The sequence below is a fragment of the Solanum verrucosum genome, unplaced genomic scaffold, assembly GCF_900185275.1.
Source record: "Solanum verrucosum unplaced genomic scaffold, falcon-dt-bn FXZP01000007.1, whole genome shotgun sequence".
Lineage (NCBI taxonomy): Eukaryota > Viridiplantae > Streptophyta > Magnoliopsida > Solanales > Solanaceae > Solanum > Solanum verrucosum.
The window spans coordinates 1,601,239-1,626,064 of NW_026020177.1; the positions used below are offsets into that span (position 1 = coordinate 1,601,239).

The 24,826-nt window shown below is 37.6% G+C and overlaps 2 protein-coding genes across 3 annotated transcripts in view; both read left to right on the forward strand.

Moving 5' to 3' along the window:
• LOC125829084 (uncharacterized) overlaps positions 1 to 24,826 on the forward strand; it is a 1,125,066-nt gene that overhangs the window by 635,602 nt on the left and 464,638 nt on the right. The window lies entirely within an intron of this gene.
• LOC125829037 (uncharacterized) lies at positions 14,453 to 15,402 on the forward strand. Its single transcript, XM_049508315.1, has 2 exons — positions 14,453 to 14,667; positions 15,075 to 15,402. Exons 1-2 carry the CDS (start codon positions 14,453 to 14,455, stop codon positions 15,400 to 15,402), a joined length of 543 nt encoding a protein of 180 aa, XP_049364272.1.

The window sequence follows — 24,826 nt, forward strand, 5'->3', positions numbered from 1 at the left end:
TCAACAACCCTCCTATAGTAACCGACCAAAACCAAAAAGCTTCTAATGTCGGAAGGAGTTAAGGGTCTGGGCCAAATCTTGACCGCATCCTTCTTCTTCGGATATACCTCAGTACCCTTGTTTGACACAATATTAGCAACGAAAGATATGGATCTTAACCAAAATTCACACTTGCTAAACTTTGCAAAAAGTTGTTTGTTCTTAAGAACTTGCAATATAATTCTCAAATGGTCCATATGTTCATTCTCACTCCTTGAATAGATCAAAATATCATCGATAAACACAATCACAAACATATCAAGGTATTGTCTGAACACCCTATTCATCAAATCCATATATGCTGCCGGTGCATTTGTCAACCCAAATGACATAACCACAAATTCATAGTGACCATATCGGGTCCTAAAGGATATCTTGGGAATATCAACCCCTCTCACCATTAATTGATTAAAACTCGAACGAAGGTTTATTTTGGAGAAATAGCTAGCCTTCGAAGTTCATCAAACAAGTCATCAATTCTCGAAAGGGGATATTTATTCTTAATGGTCACTTTATTCAATTGACGATAATCGATGCACATTCTAAGAGACCCATCTTTCTTTCTAACAAACAACACCAGAGCACCCCATGGAGAGATACTCGGTCGGATGAAGCCCTTATCTAATAAATCCCTTAGTAGCTCTTTCAACTCATTTAACTGAGCCGGAGCCATTCTATAGGGAGGAATTGAGATAGGTTGTGTATCCAGTAAAAGTCAATACCAAAATCTATTTCCCGCTCGGGAGGAATATCGAGCAAATCATCGGGGAAAGCTTCTGGGAATTCATTCACTACCAGAACCGACTCTATAGAAGGGGTTTCAGACTAAACATCCATCACCCTAACAACATGGTAACTGCACCCTTTGGAGATCATTTTCCTAGATTTAAGTCAAGAAACAAATTGACCTCTAGGGATAGAATTCCCCCTTTTCCACTCTAAAATAGGCTCATTTAGAAATTGGAATTTAACCACCTGAGTTCTACAATATATAAAGGCATAACGTGCATGCAACCAATCCATACCCAAAATCACATCAAAGTCTAACATGTATAACTCCACCAAATCCACCAAAGTAACCCTATGGGACAAGGAAATAGGACAACTTTAATAAACTTTCTTAGCCACCACCGAGTCACCAACCGGGGTAGAGACTGAAAAAGGTTCTACTAATACTTTGGGAGTATTTCAATCTTCATGGCCACAAAAGGTGTCACTAAGTACAAAGTAACACTGGGATCTAACAAGGCATATTCATCAATAGAAAAGACTTTTAACATGTTGGTCACCACATCTGGGGAGCTCTCTTGGTCATTCGAAGAGCATAAAAATGGTTTTGCTTTTGGGCATTGGAGTTTGAACCGCTTGGAGGATCTTGTTTACCTTCTTTCTCTTTTGCCAAAGTATTGGGCAATTCCTCAATTGATGGCCACTTTTACCATATCCGAAACAAACACCCGTGCCGGCTAGGCACTTCTCATCATGTTTCTTCCCATATTATGCACAATCCGACCTATTCACATGAGAGTCACTCCCACTACTTCCTTGAGGTTTAGGGTTAGACACCATATCCTTATTTACCCTTGGGGAAGCATTAGAGGAACCTTGGCTGGAAAATCTTTGTTTGAAATTTTGTCGACCTTGTCTATCGGGCCTAGCATTGGAGAAATTCCCATCACCAGTCCTTTCTATTTTCCCCTCCCTATTCATTCTTTTGAGTTTTGACTCCTCAATTTATTGGGCGTGCAGTATAAGACGTGAGATAGTCATATCACCAATGAGCATTGCCAAACAACATTCTTCCTCTACTAAGTCAGACACTCCCATTACAAACTTATTCAGTTTAGCCCTTGAGTTCGTCATTATAGTTGAAGCATACTTGGATAGTCGGGTGAACTTAAGAGCATACTCTTTCACACTCATACCTCCTTGACGAAGGTTAATGAACTCTTGCGTCCTTTGTTCCCTCAACTCTAAGGGAAAGAACCTATCAAGGAATGTTGATTTCAACAACTCCCACTCTATGGGACATGCTCCTATTGGCCTCTCACCCTTCCATTGTTCATACCAAACTTGAGCCACAAATTTTAATTGGTAGGCAGCTAACTCCGCCTTCTCTTATGGAGACACTCCCATAATGTCTAGTACTTTATAAACCTCATCAATAAACCTTTGGGGATCTTCTTCCAATTTGGAGCCATGAAATTCTGGATGGTTCATTCTAGCAAAATATCTTACCCTTGAAGCGGCCAAATACACATTAGGGTTCACATGAGTTCCAACATCTCTATTGGCATGAGCTATAACCGCTTAAGCTTGAGTAGCCAAATCTTGAACTTAAGTAGTCATAGCTTGGGCTAACATTGGAAAAACTGGCCTAACCTCCACGTTTGACATAGTCGAAGGATTAATCAGAGCTTGATTAGTAAGGAGGAGTTTCTTCATTCACATTGTCATCGTCCATTCTTTTTGCGTTAGCCCTTCGTGTATTCATATCTTAAAGACACAAGAGAAGGAGTAGGAGAGGGACTTTTATAGAGTTATACTCTAAGGTACGACTTAAGATTAATGAAAGAAGTGAAACTTCCTAAACATCTTATCGCCTCCCATTCATAAATATGGCGCGTTTCACACTCATAAACAAGACTCTACTAGACGTAACTTATGAGACATTATCCTAGAATCATAATAAACCTTGTGCTCTCATTACCAAGTTTTTCACGACCCAAGGGTACCCCCTAGACGTAACAAGGAACATAGAACCCTCAAAGGGCACCATGTAAGCCACTTAGCATATCATAACATAAACCAATAGAACAATAATAGTAAAAATCCATGTAAGTCCAAAAATCTTTATAAAGAAAAGCGGAAGTCTAGACTTGTCTTAATTAGCCCTCTATTACAATAGTTCAAATGAAAAGGGACATAGCCTACACAACATAGTCTGAAAATGAAATACTATAGATGAAACTCAAAGTGATTCTCCTATTCTGGAATCATGAGAAGTTACCACAAGCAAGAAGAATAGTCGAATCCAAGCTTGAACCAAATGATTACCACCTTTAGAACTGGACCCTACACTTGGGAAAGTATACGAAAATATGGGTTAGTACAAAAATGCACCAAGTATGACAGCCATGCATAAAAACCTTAAAAACATGTAAAAAAGGATATTTTAGTTGATGCATGCAATTTGCTAAGTTAAAGCATTATTTTGAAGATAATGGAAAAACATGAATCATACGCATAAACAACTCATAGGCCATCATACCATAAAAGGAACATACAATATGTACCCTAAAAGCATACTTGTGCAATGCATGAATAAAATCCCATAATTCCACCCATATTAATTAAATCTTCTTGAGTAGACATAGTTCATAATTCATATCCTTATGATATTGGGAATAAGCCTTAACCGACCTAAACCATGTGAGCTTCCATAGAATTTGGTGTTACCCACACCAAAAAGGGGTGTCCTACTTGCCTAAGGTAGAACCATACTTTTAGCTTTTAGGTGGATCCACTAGCTAAATAACCTATGGGGAACATAGTTTATATGATAAGGTGATTGCAACTACAAACCCGCCATTTCTAACGGGGGAGCTTCCATCTGAATGAGATACTTTCTAGAAACCCGCTCTTTCTAGTGGGGAAGCTTCAATACAATATTCAATATCCACTCAGTGGTATGCATAATTCCCATGGAGTACATAATAAGTCTTGACTTACGTTCATATTCATGGAAGAATTCCTTGACACTCCATCGAACATAATTCATCAGATAGCTCATAGATTCAATAGGTGAGAATAGCCTTTCAACCTTAGAATCATCATATTTGTGAGAAAACCTTTCACATCATAGAATATTCATGCATAAGTGTGAACATGAGGATAATCGTACATCAAAACAACAACTAGATCATAATCATATTCACTTTACTCTTTAGTGTTCATAAAGCACATACATAAACCTCATAATCATGCATAATTCTCATACTTTGCCCTTCAAGGACCATATATCACAATCCATCAACACATCTAGAATTACTACATTTGACATGGTTGATAACATAATTCCAGTAGTTAAATTACTACATGCATAATTCTATCATATTCTACTTGCATCAATCAGTACCCACACTTGTAGATCCAAATCGGGAAATAGGGGAATTCATGGATTCTTGGGGGATTCAACATAAAACCATATAAATCATCAATATATCCATAATAAAACATCATTCAATCATTAAGAACGAATTAGAAAGGGATCTATGAGATTGAAGTCAAACCCTAACTTTTGGGATTTCTAGCTTTGAAATTGGGGGTTTTGAAGGGGCTCCATGGAGGAAGAGCTACCATACCTTAGCTTTGATTCTCCAAATAAATTGAGTGAAAAATCCTTCTTCTTCAAACCCTAGCTTGATTTTCTTCTTCTTCTTTTTCCTTGGAGTTCTAGAGAGAGAGTTTAGGGGGTGAAAGTGGGTTTTTGATTTGGAAATTTTGAGTTATGAAGAAGATGCCTTGATTTGTATCTTAAAAGTATATATAGTTAGTCTAAATTAATACAAAACGATGTCACCTCATATTAACTTAAAATGGAAAACCCCAAAGTACCCCTCAATTAATTCCCAAAAACTATTCCAGTCATCACCCACGACCCCTCACAAACGGACCGTGGTTGGACCTACGGCCCATGCTGGTGAAGTGTGAGTTGGGGTTCGGGGATCTGATCCTCCAGACTCCATCTATGGCCCCTCACCCACGAGGCATGGGGGGCCCTACATGGCGTGAGTGGCCCCTCGTGGGTTACATCCCAAGCACATTTTTGTGCATTCCTAAAGGACCCATGGTTGGTCCTTGGGGTTTGATCCTTGATGTTCAAACATGAAAACATTTATTTTAAGTTACGGGGAGGTACATTTCATTGCTCTAACCCTTATGTCAAGTTCTAGTTGAGCCTACTGGTTTCCGGAGTGTTACAATAGTATACCAATGTATATTTTTTATTTTAATTTTTTGTGATTATATGAATAAGTTGTGTTACTTGACAACTTTACAAGTAAAAAAATGCATTAACTAGTGTACAATAATTAAATAGATATTCAATAGCTTTTCAACACAGTATTTTTTATATACTTAATACACTCAATATATGACAAATTGAACCACATCATCCAATAGAAATATACAAAACCTATTAGAATACAAACTAATAGTAATTGTATTATTTATTCACTAGACTAACGTAAGTCTTAGTTTTATATAAATACATAATAGGGTTTAGTGTTTGACTAAAAAATATTCATTGAAAACTTTTCCAAATATAAAAATCAGCTCAAATATCCGAGATAAAAATACAAATAAAATGTACGTTTATCAATGACATTAATAAGATGCAATTTCTTTTCTTTTCTTTTTAACAAGCAAATAAAACATAAAAAATATTATTTAACTAAGTCAAAATCAAATTCAAGTTCAATTCAATAATGAATTACAAAACTAATCAACACTATCTAAAAAAAAACCTAACAATCATATAAACAACTATCTTTACATGTTTTATTTAATAACTATTATAAAAAGGCAAACAAGACGTTCACTCCTCCATGGCCACAGAACCATCACCAATCAAGTGATCTATCTTTCCTTAAGGATGTGCGAAGAAATTTGCAACACCCAAGTGTGTGTTGTCAACTTGATTTTAAGAGACAAAATTCGCTTCAAGATTTTTCTATTTCTTCTCTAGCAGATAGACAAAGGAACCCCATGCAACCTAACTATCTCATTAATGTAAAGATTAGTGTAATCCTCCACCAAATATGTAGTCTTAACAACCAAAAAGCACGTAGACTTAGTGACTCTATCAACTACAAACCAAATAGAATCGTCTTGTCTGCGAGTACGAGGTAAACCTGCTATGAAGTCCATGTTCATCACATCCCACTACCAAGTAGGAATGTTAATCTCTTGAGTCATACCTCCAGGTTCTGATGTTCTACTTTCACTTGCTGACAATTAGGACACTTAGCCACAAAATCCGCTATATCCTTTTTCATACCATTCCACCAAAAGACTTCCTGCAGATCACGGTACATCTTAGTGGCGCTTGGATGAGTAATTTATCTAGAATTATGGGTTTCTGCAAGAATCTGTTGTCTCAACTCACCCACCTTAAGAACACATAATCGACCTTGATAGCGAAGCACACCATCTCCCCCTTGGGATAAAACCTCAACCCTCTACTAATGGACTGCACCCTTTAGTCGAAGAAATTTCAGATCACATTCTTGCTTTTCCTTAACCTCCACTACCAATGAAGATTCTGACCCATTCTGAACTATTACACCACCATTTGATATGCTCATAAGACGAACTCCTAAGAGAGAAAGTCTTTGAACATCGTTTGCTAGCTCATTTATTTCTTCCTCAACATGTGCTACACTACCCATAGATAGTCTTCTAAGAGCATCTTCTACTACATTAGCCTTACTAGGATGGTAATGCACACTCATATCATAGTCCTTGAGGAGTTCAAGCCATCTCCTCTAGCGAAGATTCAATTCTTTCTGGGTGAACACACATTGAAGGTACTTATGGTCTGTGAACACATCTACGTGAACACCATACAAGTACTGTTTCTAAATCCTAAGTGCAAAAACCACTGCTGCAAGTTAGAGGTGATTAGTTGGGTAGTTCTTCTCATGCCCCTTAATTTGTATAGAAGCATAAGCTACGACCTTACTTTACTGCATCAACACACAACCTAGGCCGATTCATGATGCATCACAGTAGATAACATCACCGTCTGAACCCTAGCAGAGTAAAAAATGGAGTTGTAGTCAACCTAGTTTTCAGTTCTGCAAAGCTTTTCTCACAATCATTTACCCACTGAAACTTGACCTTTTTCTAAGTCAACTTAGTCAATGGAGAGGATATGGATGAAAATCCTTCCACGAATTTTCTGTAATATCCTGCCAAACCTAAGAAACTTCTGATATATGTAGGAGAAGTAGGTCTAGGCCATTGTTTCACTGATTCTATCTTCTAAGAATCCACTCGGATCCCTTCACTAGACACAATATGCCCAACGAAAGAGACAAATTGCAACCAAAACTCACATTTGCTAAACTTAGCAAATAACTGGTGGCCTTTGAAAGTTTGCCTAAACAACCCTCGAATGATTCGCTTGTTGTTTCTCATTCCTAGAGTAAATGAGGATCTCATCAATAAAGTCGATAATGAACACATCCAAATACTGCTTTAACACTCTGTTCATCACATCCATGAAAGTTGCAAGACCATTGGTTAGTCCAAATGACATAAACAAACATTCATAATGAACATACCGAGTTCTGAAGTCTAATTTTGGGATGTCAATATCTCTGACTCTAAGCTGATGATATTCGGATCTGAGGTCTATCTTTGAGAAATCATTAGCACCTTGAAGTTGGTCGAACAAGTCATCAATCCTGGAGATGGGATACTTATTCTTGATTGTGACCTTGTTCAACTGCCTATAGTCAATGGACATCCTGAGAGAACCATATTTGTTCTTCACCAACAACACTGGTAATGCCCATAGGGAAATACTAGGTCTGATGAAGCCCTTATCTAGAAGGTCTTTCAACTGCTCTTTCCATTCCTTAAGCTCAACTCGAGCCATTCTGTAAGGAGGAATAAAAATAAAGCTGGGTATCTGGAAGAAGATCAATTCCAAAGTAGATTTCCCTTTCGAGAGGAACTCTGGGAATATCTTCTGGAAATACTTCTAGGAACTCATTAACTACATGAACTGACTCAAGAGTTGAGGTTTCAGAGCTTAAATCCTTAACCCGAACTAGTTGATAGAGATACCCCTTAGAAATCATATTTCTAGCCTAAAGGTATGAAATGAATCGACCCATAGGCATTAAGCTACTACCCTTCCATTCTAAGATTGGTTCATCTGGAAGGTGAAAACGAACGATCCTAGTTCTACAATAGACTAACGCATAAAAGGAATGTAACCAATCCATGCCTAGAATTATATCAAAGGCTGCCATTTCTAATACTATAAGTTCTACCGAAGTGATTTTTTGGGAGATTGTGACAGGTCAGTTTCTTTATACCCCTCTAGCTATAACTGGGTCACCGACTAGTGTAGAGACTGAGAAGGGTTCTGAGAGAATTTCTGGACTAACACTGAAGTTCACTGTTGTATAAGGAGTTACAAAGGAAAGAGTATCCCATGGATCTAACCAAGCATAAACATCTAAGTCAATGACTCGTAACGTACCAGTGATGACATTAGGAGAATCTTCTTGATCCTAGCGAGCCTGGAGAGCATACAACCTATTTTGGTGAGGTCCGCCACCTATAGCAGATGAGTTACCCTGCTGAGTCGGGTGACTTGTTGGTGTTACTAAAGTTATAGACTAAGCTCTACCATTATTTCCCCCTTGACTCTATTTAGAAGGACAATCTTTCAACTTGTGACCAAACTGACCACACCCAAAGCATCCTTCTTCCTGTAATGCACTAGCCCGGATAGTTCTTACCATACTTTGGACAAGTTTGCTAGGTTCTTGTGCATGAAATACTACCTTGAGACTTAGAGGTTTATGCCCTACCTTTCTACCTTTTTGATCATTTTGGAACTTGGAGGATGGAACACTAGTTGATGAAGGTGCTGGAGCTGAAGACTTTTGCTGAAACTGCGAGCGAATTCCACTACCCGATGTTTGTTGAGAATACTCATAGTTGCCTAATCTAGACTTCTTATTATCTTTATCCTATTACATAAGCTTATCTCCCTCAACCTGCTGAGCATGAGTAATGAGCCTAGAGATGTTCATATTTTCCATCAACATAGCATTCCTACACTCTGTTTAGACTAGATCGGATACCCCATACAGAAACTTGTTCATTTGAGCCCTGGAATCGGCCACCATGTGAGGAGCATACCTAGAAAGTTGGGTGAACTTGAGTCCATACTCTTGGACTGACATGGAACCCTGCTTCAAATTCATAAACTCCTAAGCTCTTACCTCCCTTAACTCCATTGTAAAGAACCATTCCAAAAAGGTTTCACTAAAGCATTCCCAATTGATAGGAGATGCATATGTACCCTTGTTCTCTTTCAACTTAGTATACCAGATGTGAGCTACATCACTCCAAAGATCTTGTTGACCTCATCCATGAAGTTTTGGGGATCCTCACCAATCTGTGATCCTAAGAACTCTGACGAATTCATCCTAACAAAGTCACGAACCCTGGCTGTGTTACTACCCGAATCTACACCCTGGAGTGGCTGGCACTCGAGAACCATTATTGTTCCCCAAGAAAACCCTCATCATGGCCGACTACAAGCGAAAAACTAACTCACCCATACAAAAGCTTAAAAACTGAATAAAATTCATGAAACTTAAATACAAAGCTTTAACTCAAAGAAAATTCTGAATAATATAATATATTCAACTCGTGTCAAAATATGCAACCTATATCATTAAAACATTTCACAAATTAAATGAACAGACTTCTGAAAATCTATTGTCTATTATGAAGCCTCTAAATGACAAAGATGGAAGTCGGGACAAGACCCACAACATCCTGACAAAACATAAAAGTAAATGAAATTCTCCGAAAGCAATGAGTCTCGCAATAGTTAACTCGAACTCCATGTTGTATCAACAAAGCTCCTGTTGATGACCCTGAATACTTGTATATGAATCAACAAATGATGCAGATCAAATAACTTAGTTCATGGAATGTAAGAGCATGTAAGGGGAATTCTAAAGCATAAACATAAGCTTGAACTTGATAAAAAATAAACATACTTACCTCTTCTCAAAGTTACTCAATTCAAAGAATACTCAATGATACTCAAAACTACTCAAACTTACTCAAATCAGAAATACCCAAGGATAAGATACTCAACTCATAATACCCAAGGATAAAGCAATAGTAAAAAGATGCAATATATATGGAAAGTTGTAAACATATATATAAAAACTCAATGTATTGATGAATACAATAATACTCTGTGTGTATATAGAAAAAACAATATAATTCTGTGGGAGTTTCTCTAACCGACAACCATCACTATGAGCTATGTGATGATATAGAGTCTCGCCCACGCTGCCAGAACAATTCTATACTTTGCCAAGGTATAAAACCTCTCAACTAAGTGGATCCAATAGTCTGTGCTAAAAAACACTAAGGAATCATCTAAAAAGTATGACCCCTTTTACACATGTCAGCTACATGGTTTATGGGGACTTGAGTTATCTGAACTAGTCCCCATATCGGGGCTTAATACTACACCCAAAATATACTCAGCTCTTATGTTAAAAAACTTAACTCTTTCTGTGGTTTGAGATAATTACTCAAAATCATTCCATAAAAAGAGAAGTTACTCAACAGCTCAAAAACTCTTTTGGAAATCTCAGTTTCCTCTTCTTATAAATGTGAAAACATTTACACTTGAAAATACATAGTTCCCATATATCATTTTTAGGAAAATTAACTCAACTCTATTCTTTCTCAACTCAAGTGCTCAAAATAGGGTTCATGCCGAATGATGGACGTGAATGACTCAATTCAAGGTTTTCAATAACCATACAAATAAATCGATAATCAAAACTCAACAACTTAGAACAGAAGAACATCAATGATACTACTCACTTCAAGAATTCTCAATTCATAGGTTTCATGCAAAATTATGGGCAAGAACAACTCAACTCAAGTACCTAATGGGTAACATGTAGTACTCTCGTGATTAGGAATATAATCTCAAAAGGGTTATGAACTTAATACTCATGACTTAGAACTTGAAGATACTACTCCTCTCAAAGATACTTAATTAATGGAAATCATGTAGAATTTATGTGTAACACCCCTCAAAATGAAGTAGGATAAATTAGATCCTCACATGGGTCCTAAAATAATGAAGAATAGCCTTTTTAGTCAGTTTTACAAAGTTTGGAAGTCAAACGTCAAAGGACAACCAAGACGTTCGGAAACTACACTTTTACGTGTTGGTGTGTTCTAATATGTTGTTCATGTTTTTATATGTTGTATGGAGTCTAAAATCAGTGGAGGTGACCCTAGTGTCTTAATAAATGTTTTTTGGGTCAAAACGTTCGGGTACGACTCCCCAGGACCACCCTAGGGGTCCCCGAGGAGGACCCCAACCCTTGGTCAAGCAAGCTGCCAAGGCTGCTTGAAGTTGTTCTTGGAGGCAGTGGCTCCGCGTCGCGAACTTGTTTCCCGATGAAATATGCGAAAATAAAACTCAAGTGGACTTGTTTAAAAAGGTCCAACTAAGTGAGGGGTACTTTGGGTACTTTGGGTTCCTATTATTTTAAGTATTTTAAAGGTATTAAAACATTTAAGAGGTGTTTTTGAATCCATTCTTTCAAAATCAAAACCCCAAAGTTCTTTCTCTCTCTAAAGTTCTCTCAAGTTCAAGGAAGAAGAAGGTGGAGAGCTAGGGCTTCAATTGAGGGTTCCCTTCCACCAAATTTCATTGAGATTTCATCAATTGAGGTATGGTGGCTTTTCATCTAGGATTCATCTTCATCCTAGAGTCAATTTCAAAGGATTTTACCATGTTTTCAAAAAGTGACTAAAAGCTTGTTTTTGAATTCTATCAAGAGTTCTTGCATGAAAATGATTTGAAACGTTTGGGTATGAATTAGTTGATGTTTGTTTGTGGTTGTTGAATGAAATACTCCATCAACCCTTGTCTTCTACAAAGCCCTAAAATTTGCTATGAAGTGGGTCTATTTCTATAAATTCAAAGTTGATGGAATTATGTGTAAAGTGAATGGTATTGATATCTCTTGTGTTGCTTAATGTTTATATATGATTAATTGTTGATAATGGATGAATTAAGGGTGGTAAGCCTTATGGGTGAAGTATTGGTAATTTTGGCTATGTCTTTGGATAAGGGTAAGAAGGCTTGAACTCTCTTTATTGAATTGAATGTTGTTGGTAAGTTGGATACACCTTTGGTGGAATTGTTATATCTTATTCTTGTGTGGTATTATTGTGAATTGTAGCCATGAAGGCATTGGTGAAGTTGTTGTATAATGTGGGAATATTGCATTATTGTGAATTGAAGCCACAAAGGGCATTATATGAGTGTTATTACATTGTTGTATTATTATACACATATGAGGCTATATGTAAAGTCCTATATGAAGCTATATGTAAAGTTTATGTGAAGCTATAATGTTAAGATGTTCTAATGGTATTAATGTGGTATTGTATAAAGTGTTATTATGATAATGTGAAAGCATGTTTCTCTTGAAATGGTGATATGTTGTGATGATGGACTATGATGAGTCTCTATAAGATGATGTTGTAGCTCATATGCTAGACTTGAGTATCTTGTCTTGTGTCATGAAAGTTTGATTATGTATAGGAGTATATGAATGTTTGGTTGGGCTATGACTTAGTAATGGAGCTCTTCTTATAAATGCTAAAAAAGGAATTCTAGGCCAAGACTTGAATTGGTAACACTTAAACATTGTGCCTTTCATGAGTCTAGCTTTCCTAAGGAAATATATAACCTTGAAGGATGGGCCTTAGGGTGATGTTCCCTTCATGAGTGAAATGATAGACTTAGAGATGGATGAAGCTGGAACGGCATGAGAAACCTTATCTAAGAAAGTCAAATGAGCTATCCTTCTGAACCGAGATTGGCTATGACTAAAAAATGGGGCCTTTCTTGGGAAGAGGTACTATGAGTTGGTTGAACTAGAAAAGGAACCCTCTCTAGTACATATGTGATTGAATAGTCTATTGAAACCAAGGCTAAGCACCGAGTGGATGTGGTTAGGATGGTGGCCTAGTTGAGCATGAGATTAGGCACAATGAACATCCTTGGACATCTCTTAAACCTGTGCCAACATGGTTTGCTTTTAGTTCTACCCTTGGTAAGTAGAACAACCTCCATGGAGTAGGATAGACTCTGAATTCCATACCTTGCTAGTATGGTCTATGTCGGTTAACGCCTATTTCCATCATATGGGATGTGCACTCTAATATTGGATATGTTATACAACGTGTAGATAGTAGTATGGGATGCTATCTACACATGGCACGAGTAGGCTTAGAAGATACTAAAGTGAGTTCCCTAAGCCTTAGGGTTATTATGTTATTGTCCCATATATGCTTGTGTGTCTCCTAAATGGTTTTATAAAGAATGTTGACTTAGTATGTTATAATGTAATGATAAAACCCTTGTCTATGGTAACTCTTAGGAACAATTAAGTGTATATGAAGAGGTTGTATGGGCGGTCACTTCATTATTCACTTAAGTGTGGCTTAGGGTGACGTCACATTGAGGCTTAAATAGTAATGAAGGACTTACTTTGTTATCTTTTTTAAGTATTGTACACTTGTGTTAATTGAGTTGTAAATGATGTGAATATGGACTTATTTGTGAATGGTGACTTGAAATGTGGGTTTATGCTTGTGGTTGTAAAGGTGTGTTAAAGAAGGTCTTAAAAGCATACATTCATTGTAAATGTTCGTTGTGCATATTTTCTTGCATGGTCATCATACTTAGTACTTATTGTACTAATTCCATATTTCTCTATTGTTACAAGTGTAGGTGGTGGAAAGTGAACAGATCTTTTGAGGAAGCTTGGGATATTGACTCTTCCCAAGAAGCTTGGTATGTCCTCATTTATTTGAGGACATAGTTGTTACCTTTCTAGTATTTCCACTTAGACATTGTATAAGACTTATATTTTGTTGTAAAGGGCCGTGCCTCTAAGATGTTCTATTCTTGTCTAAGATGGTACATGAGACTTAGAAATTCTACCTCGTTACATTTGAAAGATTTTATGAGTATTATGAATTTGTTTTAAAAAGTGTTTAAATTCCTTATGGTTTTTATTACCGAATGCGATGAATGAATGCTAAGAGGCTTGTGTTAGACCACCGAGAGGTTGAGTACGCATATTACGACTTGGGGTGCTCTCGGGTTGTTACAAACTTGTATCAGAGCATAAGGTTTTGGAAATTGTCCTTTAGGATTCAAAGTCTCATATGCCAAGTCTAGTAGAGTCTTGTTCATCGGTGTGAGTCGCGACACATCAATGAGTGAGAGGCTATAGGATGGTTAAAGTTTCACTTCTTTAATTAATCTTGATGTCGTGCCTTAGAGTTTTGTCTATGTGTATCTTTCCTAATCCGTCTCTTCTGTTTATAGGATATGAATACGAGGGCTAATCCTAGAAGAGCGGAAGAGGAGAATGTGGATGCGGGAGTTCCTCCCCAAGGTCTTCAAGGTTACAAAGTCCCCATAGGCAATCAAGATAATGAGGTTCCAGTGGTTCCCCCGGCCATGGCTAATGAAGAAATTAGGGCGACTTTCCTAACTCTAGCTCAAGCCATGACGGCTCAAGCAAATAGAGATATGGGGCCTAGGGTGAATGCTAATAAGAGTACGGCCGCCTCAAGGTTGAGAGACTTCGTGAGAATGAATCCTCCTATATTTTTAGGCTCTAGAATTGCAGAAGATCCCCAAGGATTCTTGGATGAGATTTACAAAATTGTGAATGCTATGGGAGTATCTTCTAGAGAGAAGGCAGAATTGGCTTCATACCAATTGAAGGAGGTGGCCCAAATTTGGTACACTCAATGGAAGGCAAATAGGCCGGAGGGAGCGGGTCCTATAGAATGAGAGGAGTTTTAGGAAGCATTCTTGGGTAAGTACTTTCCCCTACAGAATAGGGAGTGCAAAATTGAGGAGTTCATTAATCTTAGGCAAGGTATATGAGTGTGGAGGAGTATGCTTTGAAGTTCTCTATGTTGTCTAGGTATGCTCTATCTTTGGTGTCTAACTCTAGACAACAGATGAGTAGGTTTGTTACCGGTGTATCCGACTTGGTGAAAGAAGAGTGTCGTACGACAATGCTCCATGGTTACATGAACATCTCTAGGCTTATTGTATATGCTCAATCTATTGAGGAGTCCAAGATGACTAGGGTGAGGGAATATTTGAAAAGGGGTAGGTATGAGGATCAATGACAACCTAGGTTTAAGAAGAGGGCTCCAAATCAAGATTTATCAAGTGCTCCTAAGGTTAACCATGAAGGAGGTGGTGGTTCTCAATTTGCTAAGCCTACTTGTTCCACTTGTGGAAAGAAGCATTTTGGGAAGTGTCTATCCAGCACTAGTGGTTGCTATGGTTGTTGGAAAAATGATCACAAGGTGAGAAATTGTCCTAATATTGTTGCTAAAGGAAGGAATGCTAGGCAAGCTCCTTATAGTGGTCCTAGTGTTGATGGTCAAGCAAGGAATCGTTTCTATGCTATCCAAGCTAACAAGGAGGCAAATCCGGATGGAGGTGCCGGTAAGTCATAATTTCTAGTTTTGTGTTGGAATCCTTTTCTGTTTGTTTAGATGGGTTTTTCCTAAGTGGGGGATGCTATGTTGAATGATGAGTTGAGGTGAGTTTAGATATTCTTTTCTCCTTCTTCTATTCGTAATCGAGTTTGAGTTATAGAAAATTCCATCCTCATCTTCCTCCTCGTTTATAACCTTACATGGAATTATCACACCATCACTATCACGATAAGAATATCAAACTCCTATTTCTAACATCACTCCATTACTAAAAGGACCTCCGAAAGGATATCTCCCATAATCTTTGGAACTCATTATTATGTTACTATCAAACACTTGACTTGATTCTCATCTCGTCATCTCCCTCATAGGTCTAAAGCTAAAACTTGAATGCTATGGACCTATTCCAAATTGACAACTTAATTATGATATCTAGGCATACATCGAAAATTATAACTTAGTTAGAACCTCATCTAGTAACATACCATCTCAGCACACCTTTTAATGTTGTTATTACTCTTGTGACATAACCACACTTCACTTCCCTTATCTAAACGTTAAGGTCTCTCAGTTGTATCACTCATATTTATTGCAACTTATCACCTCACTTCCTCACCTACTCTATGTCAAGTCTTTTATATCAAACAACTAGACTAACATCATCGCCCCCATATTGTCATTCTTTTTATCATGAAACTCTTCTCAAATTCAAGCTTAATGTTCATTAGTAAACCCAAATATCAACACGATTGCTCGCCTACTATACTATACCTCATTACTTGATCAGTTCTATAACCTGATGAACATCATGACCCTCTTAAACAAATAATAAACATAGCTTAGATCTATAACTTTATGAATACTTTTGCTCTTCTATTCAACACTTACACTTGGTCATTACCTAGATAATCACACTTCACCACACACTCCTTTCTAGCTAAAACACACTCTACCTCCTATGATGGACTCTTCACAACTCACCACTTCTTAGTCTACCCATAAGGGAAAATGCCTCATTAATAACTTACTAGGTGCATCAGTATAGTAACATAGCTTGTCGAAACACCATCTCTCGTACTTAAATTACTAAACCTCTGCATACTTTCCTCTAACTCTGGGCTCTTTTACTACTACTGCTCATGATCTCGTAACTCCAGCTACCTTTTTGGGTGAATATATTACCCAAGCTCTAAACATACCATCCTCTTAAAGGTCTGGCCAAATAAGGTTTAGGGAAGAGTGTCCAACTCGGTTTTAGCTCAAACGCATTATTCATACGAACATGAGTGCATTCCTCTTGAACTCAACACTTAACTTACTTTTGGGCTTCCCTCTAGCCCCTCTGGAGTCTCATAACTTGCTTAAGAATAACTCATCCAGAAGGATCTTCGACTTTGTTTTTCAACCACCTTTAGTATGAGGGGTAGTCGAATGAATCTGAGAAACGCACGAGTATGAATAAATCTCTAGGACAAAGCTCTGTTGCACGATTACGATTATGAAAAAAGGGAAACTTTCCTAAAATGTATGTAGTCCCTCATTTATAGAAGTGGGTCCTTCACAACCATAAATAAGATCCTACTTGACACGGCTTCATAAACAGTCTAGGAAACTTGAACGCTATGCTCTGATCCCATGTCTACACCCTAGACTTGGCCAGCACTCGAGAAACATTGTTGGTCCCCAAGAGAACCCTCATCTTGGCTGACTACAAGTAGAAGACTAACTCAAGCATACAAAAGCTTAAAAACTAAAAATTCAAGAAACTTAAATACAAATCTTTAACTCAAAGAAAACTCTGAATAATATAATATATTCAACTCACCCCAAAATAGGCAACTTAAGTCTTTAAAACATTTAACAAAATAAATGAACATACTTCTCAAACTCTACTGTCTATCTATGAATCCTCTAAATAACAAAGATGGAAGTCGGACAAGACCCGCAACATCCTGGCAAAACTGAAAAGTTAATGAAATCCTCCGGAAGTAAGGAGGCTCACCATAGCTTACTAGAACTCTATGTGGTTTCAACACATATTGATGCCCCTGAATACATGTATTTGCATCATGAAATGATGTAGGACAAATGGCTTATTACGTGGAATGTACGAGAATGTAAGGGGAATTCTGAAGCATAAACATAAGTTTGAACTTGATAAAAAGGAAACATACTTACCTCTTCTCAAACTTACTCAACTCAAGGAATACTCAAGGATACTCAAAACTACTCAAAACTTACTCAACTCAGAAGTACTTAAGGATAAGATACTCATCTCGAAATATCAACTCGTGATACTCAAGGATAAAGAAATAGTACAAGATGCAATATATATATGGAAAGTTGTAAAACTGTAAATAGCAACTCAATGTATTGATGAATACAATAATACTCAGTGTGTATATAAACATACAATATAAATATGTGGGAGTTTCTCTAACTAACAACCATCACTGTGAGTTATATGATGATACAACGATTCGCCCACGCTGCCAGAACTGTCCTATACTTTGCCTAGGTTTATGACCTCTCAACTAAGTTGATCCACTAATTCATGCTAAAAAACACTAAGTAATCATCTTAAAAGTATGACCTTTTCTACCCACATCGGCTACATGGTTTATGGAGACTTGAGTTATCTGAACTCGTCCGCAAATTGGTGCTCAATACTACTACCAAAATATACGTAGCTTATATGTTTAAAAACATAACTCTTTATGTGGTTTGATATAATTACTGAAAATCTTTCTCTAAAAAGAGATGTTACTCAACTGCTCAAAAACTCTTTTGGAAATCTCAGTTTCCTAGTCTTTTAAATGTGAAAACAGTTACTCCTGGGAACACTTAGTTTGCATATATCATTTTTTGGAAAATGAACTCGACTCTACTCTTTCTCAACTCAAGTGCTCAAGTCTTAAAACAAGTTTAGAAAAAGTTGTAAAAGACTTCTAAAAATAGGGTTCATGCCAAATGATGGACGCAAACGACTCAATTTAATGTTTTCAATAACCATACAAACAACTCGATACTCGGAACACAACAACTTAGAACTCAAGAACTTCAATGATACTACTAATTTCAAGAATGCTCAACTCATAAGGTTAATACGGAATTATGGGCATGAACAACTCGAATCAAGGACTTTATGGGTGACATGTATTAGTCTCGTGATTAGGAATATAATCTTAAAAGGGTTATGAACTCAATACTCATGACATAGAACTTGAAGATACTAGTCCTCTCAAAGATACTCAATTTATAGAGTTCATGCAGAGTTTATGAGCATGAACGACTCAACTCGAGGGTCTACTTTACAACGTGGAACTCATGTATACAACACTTCCCATTCTCATACTTACTTTCTCAAAACATATTTCAAATCGATAGTTGATATCAAGGGATTCACAATTGAACTCAAAAGCTTTCTTGAACTCTACTTTTAACTCTCTCTTGAATGTGAATTATGAATTCAAAAGTTATGGTTCATGATATGAAGGATCTCATGATGATAAAGTAGACTCATGAATACATTCTCCTCAAGAACACTCTTAGATACTTTCACAAAATGTTCGAAACAACTCTCAAAACTTGACTCTCAACTATACCCTAAAATTTACTTATGAATTCAACGTTATGATTTGTGATAGGAAAGATCTCGAGATTCTTAGGAGTGATTTTAGATAGTTAAACGTGAGAAACAATCAAGAAATCATTGTCTACAAGCAAGTATGCGACGTGGAGTTGCATTTATTTGATCACGAAATAAATTTTGAGGCAGATGCGTCAGTGACCTCTCTACGACATGGAGAAAAATTATGTGAAATGGGGACGCAGTTCCGCGACACAAATTGGGTTGCTAGATTCGCCCAACTTTTTTCTTCTTCATTTTCTAACCCCAATTTGCCTAAATTATATTTCTTTGCTCAACTTCCCTCTACATTCAGATAACTAGAACATACACATTAGGATTTAACTCAAACAACTCTATTAATTGACACAATAATCTCAAGAACTCCTCAACCTCAGCCCCATTCAAGAACGAAAGAAAATTCAAGAACACCTATCAAGAACAACAAACTTTCAACTTTCTAGACGGAATTTAACATTGAAATTAACATGATTGGAGTGTGAGTGAATTAACCTAACACTATTGAATCTTACATACCTGAAAGAACCATCTTGTTGAAGAACTTGAAGGAAAATCTTGGAAGAAGAACCCTAGTTTTAAAGTTTCTTTAATTGCTTGAGCGTAGAATTTTTGAAGTGGATAAGAGGGTTTGATTTATGAAAATACTTGTTTTCGACACGTTAGGGGCAATTTAGATTACCTCTCAAGGGTTTTTAGGACTAAAAATACCCTTAATGAAATAATTAAAAAAAGCTGGGATTTGGAATAATTTTTTTAGCAGGCAGTGAGGTCCGTATTTACTCCGCGACGCGCAACCATCGCATAGCTTCTGCCAAGTTTTTCGTGTGGCTATTATATCAATCATAACCTTTTACTTATTGTTTGAAATTTAGGAGACTCAGTGGCATTGGAAAGAGGACTCGAAGACATTTAAATATCCATGTTATTGCCCACCTTAATCATCTTGTACTAGGCGTTATGGTTGTTTGAAGTTGACCCAAAATATAAAAGAACTAGGAATGATTTGAATGCCTAACTCTTTGCTTATTCTTGGAACTGAATGTTCTACATCTATATGATGTTTTTAATTCATTGGACAATTCTGGCTCACTACAAAGAATGATTCGAGTTATAGCTCAAAAAAATTCCTCAGCTGTTACAGGTCGTCACTGACCCACCACTAGCATTTGCAGGAACTCAAACCTGCTGGTTATCTTGTTAGTCACACACTGAGGCAAAAGTTGAATGGCGTTTTGAAACTCAGCATTAGAAACTTCCTAATATGGGGCTGGAGACACTACATTAGCATTGCATGCATTCACATTCCTTCCATAAGCTCTACAAGGACGCAGGATCTGAAGCGCATAACGAAGGATTAGCACGAGGAATTAGATCATACCTTACGCATGATAGAGTAACAAAGAAAATGATGGTTTCCTAAAATACATTGAAGCCTCCTTCTCATTAGATGTGGTGCACTTCACATCAATGAAAAGGACTCTACTTAGTGTGGCTTTTCAAACATTCTGGGACACTTAAACCTAATGATCTGATATCAACTTTGTCACACCCCGAAGCTACCCCCAGGACGCCGACCCGGGACTAAGGATCACAAATGACCCCAAGCTAACCCTGCAGGCATATCATAAGCATACTAAAAAAAATGGAAGAAAAGAAATATTGTGCGCAAGCTAAATCATCATGTAAACTAAAATTATGGGGAATACCCTCGAGATGCGGACACGGGACCTAGGATCTCAACTGACCCCAGGCTAACCCTACTGGCATAATCATGAGAATACTAAAGATAAACTGAGAAATAAAACCGATGCGGAAGGTAAACCATGAAAATGAAAGTGATGTGGATTACCTAAAATTAATCTGAGACTTTTAACATGACTGTTGTGCTCTAACTGACTAGAAGCATTGGGACAAGCCTAAGCTAACCCTAGCAAAACTGAAAATAAAAGATTAGAATGCTGAAATAATAACATGACTGTTGTGCTAGAAGAATGAGGACTGACCACTGATGTTGCTGAACAAGAGATCGAGAGCCGATCTAAGCATGATCTGGATACTGTGAACCTAAACCTACATTAGGAAAAGATGTAGCGTAGAGTATGTGTCAATACTTGAAAGGTATTGGGCATGAAGGATAGAGTAAAGCTAAATTAACATCATAACTAAATAGAGCAATAAAGCAATAATTTAATCCAAAACCTAATATAGATATTGAATAGTGAGCTAACTGATTGAAGCAACTTCTTTGTTTCTCAACCTTCTTACCTGATCAAGAATCTCAACTGGTACATCCTTATAAGAAAGACTATCTTTCACAACCATACTCTCTAATGGCACTACGTAGGCTGGATCACCCACACACTTCTTCAATAGTGAGACATGAAAGACTGGATGCACTGCTACTAATTCTGCAGGCAACTCTAACTCATAAGCCACTTTACCAATCCTTATCAGAATCTTAGAAGGTTCTATATATCTGGGACTGAGCTACCCTTTCTTTCCAAATCTATTCACCCCTTTCATATGTGACACATTCAAGAAAACCCAATCATCAACTCTGGCTGTCTTAAGTCTATCTGTAATGAGTAAAACTTTCTCCACAACATAATGGATTAAATATGGTCCAATCAACGTTGCTTCACCTACTTCAAACCAACCAACATGAGATCTGCATCTACGCCCATCAATGCCTCATAAGAGGCCATTTGAATGCTGCAATGGTAGCTATTATTGTAGGCGAACTCTATAAAAGGAAGGTGATCATCCCAACTACCCTTGAAGTTAATCACACAAACTCTCAACATGTCCTCTAAGGTTTGAATGGTACGCTCTACTTGACCATCCGTCTGTGGATGAAATATTGTTCTAAGATTAACCTGAGTACCAAGACAATTCTGTAATGACTTCCAAAAAGGAGAGGTAAAGTGAGGACCTCTATCTGAGATGATAGACAAAGGAACCCATGCAACCTAACCATTTCATTAATTTAAATCTTGGCGTAGTCCTCTGCTGAATATGTAGTATTGACCACCAAAAAGCGAGAAGACTTAGTAACCCTTTCAACTATCACCTAAATGGAGTCAGGCTGTCTGCGAATACGAGGTAAACCTGTAATGAAATCCATGTTGATCACTTCCGACTTCTAACTAGCAATGTCGATCTCTTGAGTCATACCTCCGGAACAACAAACTTTCAACTTTCTAGAAGGAATTTAACATTGAAATTAACATGATTGGAGTGTGACTGAACAAACCTAACACTATTGAATCTTACATACCTGAAAGAACCATCTTGTTGAAGAACTTGAAGGAAAATCTTAGAAGAAGAACCCTAGCTTTTGAGTTTCTAAAATTTCTTGAGCGTAGAGTTTTTAAAGTGGATGAGAGGGTTTGATTTATGAAAAAAATTGTTTTCGACATGTTAAGGGCAATTTAGATTACCTCCCAAGGGTTTTTTGGACTAAAAATACCTTTAAAGAAATAATTAAAACAAGCTGGGATTTGGAATAATTTTTTAGCATGCAGTGAGGTCCGTATCTGCTCCGCAACGCGCAACCATCGCAGAGCTTCTGCCAAGTTTTTCGTTTCGCTAGTCTACCAACCATAACCTTTTACTTAGAGTTTGAAATTTAGAAAACTCAGTGGCATTGCAAAGAGGACTCGAAGACCTTTAAATATCCATCTTATTGCCCACCTTATTCATCTTGTACTAGGAGTTATGATTGTTTGAAGTTGACCCAAAACATAAAAAAACTAGGAATGATTTGAATGCCTAACTCTTTGCTTATTCTTGGAACTGAATGTTCTACATCTATACGATGTTTTTAAATCATTGGATAATTCCGGAGCACTACGAAGAACGATTCGAGTTTTATCTCTAAAAAATTTGTGAGCTGTTACAGGCTACCATTGATCCACCACTAGCATTTGCAGGAACTCGAACCTGTTGGTTATCTTGTTTGTCACACTCTGAGCCAAAAGTTGAATGGCGTTTTGAAACTCGGCATTAGAAACCTCATAATCTGGGGCGGGAGACACTACATTAGCGTTGGATGCATTCACATTCCTTCCATAAGCTCTACGAGGAGGCAGGATCTAAAGCGCATAACGACGGATTAGCATGAGGAATTAGATCATACCCTACGCACGATAAAGTAACAAAGAAAATGATGTTTTCCTAAACTACTCTATTACAACTCGATTTTATGCTACTCCCAATAGATTAAAAGTTTAACACAATAAGACTGAATTCTATGGTATACTGAATTACTCAAAAATGCCATGCAAACTAAGAATGCACATTTATATACTGATAATGACACATTCAAGACTGAGGAATGTATATCTGAAAAACTGAATTATCTGACCTAGCATTTGTAATTCAAGAAGTAAAGAAATACATAGCTAGGGTTGTGAAATTCATGCAGTAAACGAAGTAATAACACGACAATCTTATTTGGAACATATAATTAACAAATTCATGAGAATATACTGAAGTTCCAAAAACCCTAGGTCTAGTTAATAATAGGGAATCAAAAATCTGACTGAATTTCAGGGACCTAATATGCGAAAGGAACCCACTAGTGAAATCCTACATACCTGGTGATGAATTCCACGGAGAAATATTTTGATTTTGGCGCTAGAACTGATGGAACCTTGTTGCGCTATTGAATTAGGGTTGTTCCACCGTTTCTCCTCTTTCGTTTCTAATTTTTCTAAGTTTTTGATGCAAGATCTGACTTAGGTAAGTTCTAGTTATGTTCCTAGGCTAAAACTGACCAAAACCATGTAGTTTATGGTTAAAACAACGTAGTTTAGAGGTCCAACGAAATAGGAAACAACCAAAAGTTCCGTAACTCAAAGTTGTTGATGGGCTAATCAAGGCCCCTTTCATGGACCGTGAATGGGACCACGAACCGTGAAGGCCCACACGGTCATCACTTGGCCCTGTGGTTCTGAAGGCTTGGTCCACGAGCCACAACTACGGACCGTTTGGATGACCAAAGACCGTGAAAATCCCCATGGTCTTCACTTGAGCTGAGATCTGGAGGCTCAGGTCTGAGGGAGGTGAGGGGTATACGAGGCCTAGGATTTAGGGACTACTCATTCAGCCACTACGGGGGCCACCACGGCCCGCCATCAAGACCACAGACAGTGAAGGTGCCCGAGGTCTAATGCCTGGGCCTGGTGACTTCCAAGTCATGACCATATGCAGGTCAACGGGCTGTGGACCCACTTATGGTCGGTGAACCCTGTCGTGCTTTACTGCTTCATGTAGAATTTCTGCAAATTTTTTCTAGGTCTGGTTTTGAGGTGTTACAATACCTCCCCCTTGGGATCATTCATCCCTGAATGAAGACTAAACTAGTTTAAATGGAGGGAATGAGCTACTACCCTACCACTAAACAATGAAGACTGATTTTTGACTGAACTAAGTTCAAAGAACATGCAAATACGCTGAAAATGCAAGCACAAACTGAAGGAACATGATAATAAGACTGAATTCATGCATAAATGACTGAAAAACTAAAGAAGAACTAATACCTCAAGCTGGAGTGGAATTAGAAGGAAAGAGGTGAGGATACTTGGACTTTATGGTCACTTTTGCTTCCCAAGTAGCTTCCTCTACAGACTGATTCCTCCACAAAACCTTGATTGAAGCGACTTCTTTGTTTCTCAACTTCTCACCTGATCAACAATCTCAACTGGTACATCCTTATAAGAAAGACTATATTTCACAGCCATACTCTCTAATGGCACTACGTAGGCTGGATCACCCACACACTTCTTCAAT